The sequence below is a fragment of the Pavona decussata genome, unplaced genomic scaffold, assembly GCF_977016875.1.
Source record: "Pavona decussata unplaced genomic scaffold, jaPavDecu1.1 SCAFFOLD_94, whole genome shotgun sequence".
Classification (NCBI taxonomy): Eukaryota; Metazoa; Cnidaria; class Anthozoa; order Scleractinia; family Agariciidae; genus Pavona; species Pavona decussata.
Genome location: NW_028145511.1, coordinates 2,341,163 through 2,352,255, shown reverse-complemented (window position 1 = coordinate 2,352,255; position 11,093 = coordinate 2,341,163). Strand labels below are relative to the sequence as shown.

The window sequence follows — 11,093 nt, the reverse complement described above, 5'->3', positions numbered from 1 at the left end:
TCCACACGCTCCCTTAATCATGTAGGATTAAGAAAATCGTACTTTCCAAGGTTTTTTTACCCGTTAATTTTGACGCAAAAAAAAAAACGTTTTGGTCGCTCGTGTGATGCTTCGTTTTGGGTCACGTAATATGATACTTCACAGGTTTGTAGCCATAACCAAATGTCGAAGATGGCTGACTCAGAGAGCAGTAGTAAAAGCTCAACTTCTGCCTCTGATTTCTCCGATTTCGAAGAAGCAATAGGGGGAAATGCACCCGTAAATGAAGCGAAGCCGTTCTGTGGTATTCAACCGTGGCGTTTCGAGCCTCCAGGAAGAGCTGTCGAAACGCAGGAAAGAGAGGAAGATATCGAACCTCCGCGCCGCCGATGTGAGCTTGAAAGCGAGGAATGGTGAGTGCCTAGAGGCCTTAGATGTATTTTTCGCCTGCGACATTGGCGTTTAATCCGTTAATTTTATCAAGCCTGAACGTGTTTGCAATGATTTTTTCAAACATCTTTAATAAATGTAATTTATCCAACTAACAGTGGCTGTTGAATTTTGTTGTTTACGTGATATGCTTTGCTAATCGCGCAAAGCAATTTGTCAACAGGAAATATCATAACCTCGGGGTCATTCGAGTTCTACGGGCAAACGCTAGGACGTATGCCTGAATTTATCTTCGTAATACAATTTGTAAGTCATTTCTCTTAGAAGAAGGGAATGAAATTGACTTGATTGTATTTCGTGTGATGTAAGCAATACATGAGTTCTTGTACAATGGTGACCCACGTTTCTGTTCCGCTTCACAAATTGCGTGATTTAATTTCCTTGCCTTTCACAAAATGCTTTCATTAAAGTATTTCCCAGCTATTGTGCTAACCCTTTTAAGTGGTTGTGTTCTGCAAACATAATCGTCATTTTCAAGCTGGAATAAAAGCATTAGTTTGCTTCTTCAAAAGTTCCTTATGTACTAACTACTCTGTAATGTGATGACTTCCTTTGTTTAGCATACCAAATAAGCGCATAAATGAAATATTAACCTGGTTAACGAAGCCTAAGAGTTGTTCCTTTTCTTTCGCTTTTTGTTGGAAGCTGTTTGGCAACCCAGTCTAAAGCTAGGGAAATAGTTCTCACTAGCCCTTCATAGTTTTTTAGATAGTGATTATCATTGTTTACAAGGTGGCTGTGTAGGAACTGCCAGCAGATGAAGAGAGAGGAAGAGAACATCTGTTGCAGAGAAATCGATGCTGTTTCACGTAAAAACTTAGAGGCTGTTGAGGTAGAGCAGCTAGAAGAGCCCCCACAGTGCATAGTACATCACCCTGGGCTCCATGCGGTCTGCCCTAATTACCGGGTATTGCAGGCTGCATGGCTGCAATATAAGCAGCAATATGGCACCTCGGCCTATGGGGGACCTGACCATAAAAAGAGTAGGCACGTAGCCTACAGGCAGTTAGTTAGGTGGTGTTGGGAAGCTCTAGGAAAAGAAATCAGAGTTCCTTTACCTTCTTGTGCAGTAAACTGTATCAGAGCACATTTCCAAGAGCCACAAAGGTCAGAAGATGACATAGTCTTGGCAGGATTTCAATATGCAGATAAATAGCCTTGCCTAAAGTCCATATCCTTTTTCCTATGATAATGAAATGAGTGGAATTGGTTGATGTAAAAAATATACATTGTATTTGGAATGGCAGCCAACTGGACAGCTTGAGTTTGCTATGTACGGTATCATAACGAGCCAGAGGTTCTTAGCAACGAAAATAAAACTTCGGCACCCCTTGGAGATACCAGGCAATTTGCCTGGTTTCTCCACGGGACGTCAAATAACTCGGAGCATTCCAATGTAATAGAATCCATTCTGGCATTTCTTCTGTCTCGCTTGCGGCGTTAATTTAAACGCGAAAGTGTTATAATCCTTGCGCCTAAAAGTTCTTTTTTGCAAGCTTTTAATTAAATTTCTTTCGAGATATGACGTGTCTGCAAACGGATCCCGCATGACATGTTTTACTACAGTCTGTTTCGGGGCACGCAACAGTTCAGTAGTGGAATCTTTTCGCAGAAATTCAGATTAAGACGTAATGAAAAACGGAATCGTGACTTTAATCGCCCGCCACACAGGAATAGAAGGAGGCAAATATGTCGTTAACTCTGGGAACCCTGACTAACTTGGAGATCCTTGGAGATACGGAAAATGTTTCAGCAAAGGAATGTAAATCGATCCGATTAGTTGGCTTATTCGTATGCACACTGCAAATTGTCGGCCTGAGCTTTCTTTTTTTTTTTTACTGATATAGCGCGGGCTTAAGATCTGCTCGATTTATAAATTCTGCTGCTCTTTGACAGATTTCATATTTAGCAAGGTTTATACAAGCAGTTCCATTGCGATCAAGTTTTATCAATCGGGTCGATTTCGTCCACCTATTCACTTTCTTGATGTGATAAATCGTTATGTGTAAATCAACTCATGCTAAATCGGCCAAACAAAATTCGGCCCAATAAATCGGCACGCGTGCGTTAACCTTGGGCTCACACAAGTACTAGAAAAGGCTACCAAACAAAATAAGCTAAAATATACTAGTAAAAATAGAGCTGTAACAAGGATAAGACATATTGGATTAAGAAACGTTCTCTGGTTAAAAAGATTAAAAACATGAGCTTTCGGCTATTAAATAAATTGACTAGACGTTATACCCTCTAAGTTTTCTAATATCCCTTTCCTTAGCAGAAGTTTGGTTTTTTGTGGTAATCGTAAAAAATGTTGAGCCTCTTTCACGTCTTGTTTATCGTATTAATGTACGTGGTGGACCCAGACATTGAATTCGCGCCTGTTTGTATTCGAATTTTTATGCTTAAATAAGTCACAACAGACCCTTTGAGCCATACGCATGCCGTTTCACAATCTTTGCATTTTTCTGAATTCTTGAGGTGTTCTTTGACATTTGTGAAGTGATGTCCACAAATGAACGCCAATGAGATGCATTAAATGTCTGACATCACAAGATGTCCCCTACCGTAAATTCTTACTAAAACGCAAATAATTCTGTCAAACATTTAACAATTATTCCAAGAGCGCGCGCTGGATATGAGATGATAGATAGCCAACGAGGCGCGTAGCACCGAGTTGGCTATTATTTAAAAATCATCTCATATCCAACAAGCGCAAATGGAATAATTGTTTTATTTAAAAAAATCAAGAAATATTGCTAGATCTTACTGATTTCACTGTGCAAGAATAACAAGCAGACAATTTAATGGTCGCCATTTCTCGTATATACCATGGCCGCTAAGCCAATCAAATCACTCGAATTGCATCTATACAATGATTCAGTTTTTAATACGATATAATATGAAAACTGACAAGAAAGTCTGTCTAATGTGAAGTACCCAAATTCGGGGTGAGGTGCATCTCTGGACATTTGTGGTAGTCAGGGACAAGAAAAAGAAATACGTAAGAAGTCTAAGAAAAGTACGTCGTTTATTTAATAGCTACAGAAGGGGGAGGGGGTGGGGACGTAAAATAAGACCACCAGTTAACGCGTTTAGAGACCAGATAATCCCACACCCATCGCTTGTGGGTTGGGATTTATTGTTTATGCATCAGTCAATTCCAGCTGTGCCCATCCCCCCCCCCCGGGCAATAGCGGGGCATTTTCCCACACAGTCCATCCCGGTGGGTCGGGCATTAGCCTTCCACCCAATTACCCCGGGGCATTTGACCATCTCACCTTTTTTCACCCTACAGCATTGTCGCTTCCTTAATGACAAATTCATTGACAAATACACTAAGTTTCTTTATGAACATGTCTAGATAAGACATAAAATGGGACGCTAGAGCTGTAGAATGCCCTTTTTTTTGCACTAACTACGGGAAACAAGACCCAGCTAGGACTTGATTTGGCCTGAATTAGCTTAGAGTTTACTGAAAGTAAGACGAGAAACAAACAAAATAAAACATTTTTTTACATGTTTTAGCTACCACCCCGGGGCATTTGAACAACAACTTTGTCCCGGCAGTGGTGCATTTGCCAGTTAATTTTCAAAAAATCTTAATTTTTGAGGGTCGGTCGGGGAGAGGGGGGGGGGGGGGGAGCCTAAAAATATTATATTGCTGCTAGGACATCAACCTGGATGGACCAGAAAGATATATAACAACCGCCTAGGTTTATAATGTTCGCCTAAAAAATTTGCATTGTCTGTGTTATATATCCCAGAGTGCTCAAGCATACAGTCATGCTAGGACATCAACCTGCATGGACCAGAAAGATATATAACAACCGCCTAGGTTTATAATGTTCGCCTAAAAAAATTGCATTGTCTGTGTTATATATCCCAGAGTGCTCAAGCATACAGTCATGCTAGGACATCAACCTGGATGGACCAGAAAGATATATAATATCCGCCTAGGTTTATAATGTTCGCCTAAAAAATTTACATTGTCTGTGTTATATATCCCAGAGTGCTCAAGCATACAGTCATGCTAGGACATCAACCTGGATGGACCAGAAAGATATATAACAACCGCCTAGGTTTATAATGTTCGCCTAAAAAATTTGCATTGTCTGTGTTATATATCCCAGAGTGCTCAAGCATACAGTCATGCTAGGACATCAACCTGCATGGACCAGAAAGATATATAACAACCGCCTAGGTTTATAATGTTCGCCTAAAAAAATTGCATTGTCTGTGTTATATATCCCAGAGTGCTCAAGCATACAGTCATGCTAGGACATCAACCTGGATGGACCAGAAAGATATATAATATCCGCCTAGGTTTATAATGTTCGCCTAAACAATTTGCATTGTCTGTGTTATATATCCCAGAGTGCTCAAGCATACAGTCATGCTAGGACATCAACCTGGATGGACCAGAAAGATATATAACAACCGCCTAGGTTTATAATGTTCGCCTAAAAAATTTGCATTGTCTGTGTTATATATCCCAGAGTGCTCAGCATACAGTCATGCTAGGACATCAACCTGGCCATGGACCAGAAAGATATATAATATCCGCCTAGGTTTATAATGTTCGCCTAATAAATTTACATTGTCTGTGTTATATATCCCAGAGTGCTCAAGCATACAGTCATGCTAGGACATCAACCTGAATGAACCAGAAATGTATATAACATCCGCCTAGGTTTATAATGTTCGCCTAAAAATATTTTATTCTATATATCCCAAAGCGCTCAAGCATACAGTGATGCTTAAAGGACTTCAACCTGGCTGAACCAGAAAGGTTATAATAATTTTGACATCCGTCTAAGTTTATAATGTGCGCCTAAAAAATCAAATCATTTATGTTATATATCTCACATGAAGCACCTGAGCATAGAACAATGTTAGGACTTCACCTTAGATAACCCAGAAGTGGTAATAAAAGTAATATTTGTGTTAGTTTTATTGTTTACAACTGAACAAATTATTTCTACTGTTTACAATGATGCTTCACCCTGGATGGACCAGAAAGGATTTAACATCCGCCTTTCAGGGATATTATTATATTGTTTTTGTTGTATATCCCAGAAGCACTCCTGGATACAGGACCTCAACCCGGGTCAGCCAATAAGGTGTTTCAATACAGTGTTTCTTTAGAATGGCGTCTTAAATAATCCACATGTCTACCAGAAAGAAATCACTCTACAAAAAATATCAAGATTAAACTAAAATGTCCGCCTGGTTTTACATGCATCTCAAAGTTAAACTTAATGAGCCGCAATTCAAAGGATATATTGCGCCTGACCTTTTCTAAATTCAGTAAAACCATGCCCTACAATTTGAGAAAAATAATATTTGGGACTGGATTTTAGTGCTTCGTCTTAGTTCATAACATCTTTTCGACGGACGCTTGAAGTTAATACCGGAACAATTTTTCCGCAAAGAGCAGGTAATTCGTACATCGATATCTTTGAAGCAAAACCGTGATTTGATCTTGATTTCGCAGCAGACCTTGCTTAGTGATCTTTGCTGGTCTTGACCGAAATAAATCGACTGATCAATGCAATAATCGTTATGTTGATTACTTTGGAACTGGGGCGACGGACGACTAACACAACGCTGAATAAAGATGCATATGACAGCTTTTTCTTTGTATAACCTTCGATCTAAAAGCCCGCCATTTTTATCCGCGAACATTTGCCGCCTACGGATTACCTGGCCTTACTTCATGAAATATGCTCGGTGAAACTGACGTCTTACATAATCGCACGATCGAAGAACAACCAACTCTCTAAGGGCTCCCTTGAACACAATTCAATTCCAAGACAGTCGAAAGTTGCCATATAGCTTGTCCATGAGAAAGGGGAAGAGCGAGCTACTTTTCCCAATATGCCACTGCGCTCTTGGTAAGATTTATTTCAACATAAAACAATAATTCCTTCCTGCTATGACTTCGTAACCGCAAGCTCCAACCGTGAAACCGCAAATGACCGCTAATCGAATACGATGACGGCTACTAAGCAGATTTGTGACGTCACCCCTTAGCAACCAGAATTGGCGAATTTTTTCACATCCGGTTAACTCTGGCTCGTGATGATTGATTGTGTGACATGTAAAGTATTGAACTTAGATTCAAAGTAGTTTAGTTAAATGCCTTTCTTTTTTTCAAAACAAACAAGGTGCCACATTGGGATCGGTGGGTGGGGGAGTGCGTTTCAGGTTGAAAATGTTTGATTTCAAGGTCTGTGTTTGTGTCATTTCTTTCTACAGCAGTCATATATATACAGTTCCAACCTTTTCGCTTGACTATACGCCAATTTAGAAACAAAATGCTGTATATTATTACATGTCTTCTGTGCCTTTGTGATGGATTCATCGGCCAATCCTCACACCAATCAAGTTGTTAATTAGTTCATCACATCGATATCTATTACACATCAAAAGAAATTGACATCCCTAAGAAAACTAACCCCCAAACGTAAGAATCCCTAACCTCCAAACGTAAGAAAACTATCCCCCAAACGTAAGAATCCATAACCCCCAAAAGTAAGAACACTAACCCCAAAACGTAAGAATTACTAACCCCCAAAAGTAAGAAAACTAACCCCCAAACGTTAGAATCCCTATGCCCGAAACGTAAAAAAAACTAACCCCCAAACGTAAGAAAACTAACCCCCAAACATAAGAAAACTGACCCCCAAAACGTAAGAATCCCTAAGCCCCAAACGTAAGAAAACTAACCCCCAAACGTAAAAACCCTAACCTCCAACCGTAAGAATCCCTAACCCCCAAACGTAAGAAAACTAACTACCAAATGTAAGAATCCGTAACCCCCAAACGTAAGAAAACTAATCCCCAAACGTAAGAATCGCTACCCCCCAAACGTAACAAAACTAACCCCCAGACGTTAGAATTACTAAACCCAAAACGTAAGAAAAGTAACCCCTAAACGTAAGTATCACTGACCCCCAAACGAAAAAAAACTAACCCCCAAACGTAAAAAAACTAACCCCTAAACGTAAGAATCCTCAACCCCCAAGCGTAAGAAAACTAACCCCCAAACATAACAAAACTAACCCCCAAAAATAAGAATCTCTAACCCCCAAAAGTAAAAATCCCTAAACCCCAAGCGTAAGAAAACTAAACCTCAAACGTAAGAATCCCTTAACCCCAAACGTAAGAACCCTAACCTCCAAACGTGAGAATCCCTAACCCCCAAACGTAAGGAAACTAATCCCCAAACGTAAGAATCCATAACCCCCAAACGTAAGAAAACTAACCCCCAGACGTAAGAATTACTAACCCCCAAACGTAAAAAAACTAACCCCAAAACGTAAGAATTACTAACCCCCGAGCGTAATAAAACTAACCCCAAAAGGTGAGAAGCCCTAACCGCCAAACGTAAGAATCCCTAACCCCCAAACTTAGGAAATACTAACCCCCAAACGTAAGAAAACTAACCCCCAAATATAAGAATCCCTTACCACCAAACATAAGAAAACTAACCCACAGACGTAAGAATTGCTAATTCCCAAACGTAATAAAACTAACCCCCGAAGGGAAGAATCCCTAACCCCCAAATGTAAGAAAACTACGGGCCCAAATGTAAGAATCCCTAACACAAAACGTAGGAATCCCCAACCCCCAAACGGAACAAAACTAACACCAAGGCGTAAGAACTACTAACCCCCAAAAGTAAGAAAACTAACCCCTAAACGTAAGAATCCTTAACCCTTAAACGTAAGAATCCCTAACCCCCAAACGCAAGAAAACTAACCCCGAAACGTAAAAATCCCTAACCCCCAAACGAAAGAAAGCTAACCCCCAGACGTAAGAATTACTAATCCCCAAAGGTAAGAAAACTAACCCCCTAACGTAAGAATCCCTCATCCCCAAATGTAAGAAGACTAAGGGCCCAAATATAAGAATCCCTAACCCCCCAGACGTAAGAATCCCCAACCCCCAAACGTAAGATAACTAAACCCCAAACGAAAGAATAACTCACCACCAAACGTGAGAAAACTAACATCTAAACGTAAGAATCTCTAGCCCCCAAACGTATGAATTACTAACACCCAAACGTAAGAATTCTTAATCCCCAAACGTAAGAAAACTAACCGCCAAACGTAAGAGTTACTAACCCCCGAACGTAAGAATCCCCAACCCCCAACGTAAGAAAACTAACCCCCACACGTAAGAATTACTTACCCCCAAACGTAAGAAAACTAACCCCCAAATGTATATATTCCTAACCCCCAAACGTATATATTCCTAACTCCCAAACGTAAAAAAAGTAACCCCCAAATGTAAGAAAACTACAGGCCCAAATGTAAGAATCCCTAACCGCCAAATGCAAGAATCCCCAACCCCTAAACGAAAGACTAGCAAACCACCAAACGTAAGCAAACTAACCCCCAAACGTAAGAATCCCTAAGCACCAAACGTAAAAATACTAACCCCCAAACGTAAGAATTACTAACCCCAAACGTAAAAAAACTAATCCTCAAACTTAAGATTCCTTAACCCCCAAACGTAAGAAAGCAAACCTCCAAACGTAAGAATCCTTAACCCCCAAACGTAAGAAAACTAATCCCCAAACGTGAGAATTCCTAACCCCCAAACCTAACAAAACTAGCCCCTAAACGTAAGAATTACTAAACCCAAACGTAAGAATCTTTAACCCCCAAACATATATATTCCTAACCCCAAAACGTAGGAAAGCAAACCTCCAAACGTTAGAATCCTTAACCCCCAAACGTAACAAACCTAACCCCTAAACGTAAGACTCGCTAACCACCAAACGTAAAAAAACTAACCCCCAAACATAAGAAAAACTAACCCCTAAACGTAAGAAAAACTAACCCCCAAACGTATAAATCCCTAACCCCCAAACGTAAGAAAACTAACCCCTAAACGTAAAAATTACTTCCCCCCAAACGTAAGAATCCCTAACCCCAAACGTAAGAAAACAAACCACCACGCGTAAGAATTACTTCCCCCCAAACGTAAGAATCTGTAACCCTCAAACGTATATATTCCTAACCCCCAAACGTAAGAAAACTAACCCCCAAACGTGAGAATCCCTAACTTCCAAACGTATATATTCCTAACCCCCAAACGTAAGAAAACTAGACCCTACACGTAAGAATCCCTAACCCCCAAACGTAAAAAACCTAACCCCAAAACGTAAGAAGTACTAACCCCAAAAACTAAAAAAACTAACCGCTAAACGTAAGAATCCTCAACCCCCGAGCGTAAGAAAACTAACCTCAAAAGGTGAGAAGCCCTAACCGCCAAACGTAAGAATCCCTAACCCCCAAACTTAGGAAATACTAACCCCCAAACGTGAGAAAACTAACCCCTCAACGTAAGAATCCCTAACCCCCAAACGTAAGAAAACTAACCTTCAAATATAAGAATCCCTTACCACCAAACATAAGAAAACTAACCCACAGACGTAAGAATTGCTAATTCCCAAACGTAATAAAACTAACCCCCGAAGGTAAGAATCCCTAATCCCCAAATGTAAGAAAACTACGGGCCCAAATGTAAGAATCCCTAACACAAAACGTAAGAATCCCCAACCCCCAAACGTAACAAAACTAACCCCAAGGCGTAAGAACTACTAACCCCCAGAAGTAAGAAAACTAACCCCTAAACGTAAGAATCCCTAACCCCCAAACGCAAGAAAACTAACCCCGAAACGTAAAAATCCCTAACCCCCAAACGAAAGAAAGCTAACCCCCAGACGTAAGAATTACTAATCCCCAAAGGTAAGAAAACTAACCCCCTAACGTAAGAATCCCTCATCCCCAAATCTGAGAAGACTAAGGGCCCAAATGTAAGAATCCCTAACCCCCCAGACGTAAGAATCCCCAACCCCCAAACGAAAGAATAACTAACCCCCAAACGTAACAAAACTAACATCTAAACGTAAGAATCTCTAGCCACCAAACAAAAGAATTCCTTACCCCCAAACGTAAGAAAATTAACCCCTAAACGTAAGAATCCCTAACCACCAAACGTAAGAAAACTAACCCCCAAACGTATGAATTATTAACACCCAAACGTAAGAATTCTTAACCCCCAAACGTAAGAAAACTAACCCCCAAACGTAAGAGTTACTAACCCCCGAACGTAAGAATCCCCAACCCCCAACGTAAGAAAACTAACCCCCAGACGTAAGAATTACTTACCCCCAAACGTAAGAAAACTAACCCCCAAACGTATATATTCCTAACTCCCAAACGTAAAAAAAGTAACCCCCAAACGTAAGAATCCCTAACCCCCAAATATAAGAAAACTACAGGCCCAAATTTAAGAATCCCTAACCGCCAAATTTAAGAATCCTCAACCCCCAAACGTAAGAAAACTAATCCCCAAACGTAAGAATTACTAACCCCAAAACGTAAGAAAGCTAACCCCTAAACGTAAGACTAGCAAACCACCAAACGTAAGCAAACTAACCCCCAAACGTAAGAATCCCTAAGCACCAAACGTAAAAATACTAACCCCCAAACGTAAGAATTACTAACCCCAAACGTAAAAAAACTAATCCTCAAACTTAAGATTCCTTAACCCCCAAACGTAAGAAAGCAAACCTCCAAACGTAAAAATCCTTAACCCCTAAACGTAAGAAAACTAATCCCCAAACGTGAGAATCCCTAACCCCCAAA

General features: G+C 40.3%; 1 protein-coding gene across 1 annotated transcript; it reads left to right on the top strand.

Moving 5' to 3' along the window:
- The first annotated feature begins 157 nt into the window (after window positions 1-157).
- On the top strand, window positions 158-1,596 carry LOC146473382 (uncharacterized). Its single transcript, XM_085118678.1, has 2 exons — window positions 158-392; window positions 1,162-1,596. Exons 1-2 carry the CDS (start codon window positions 163-165, stop codon window positions 1,583-1,585), a joined length of 654 nt encoding a protein of 217 aa, XP_084974804.1. The 5' UTR covers window positions 158-162; the 3' UTR covers window positions 1,586-1,596.
- Window positions 1,597-11,093: the final 9,497 nt, after the last annotated feature.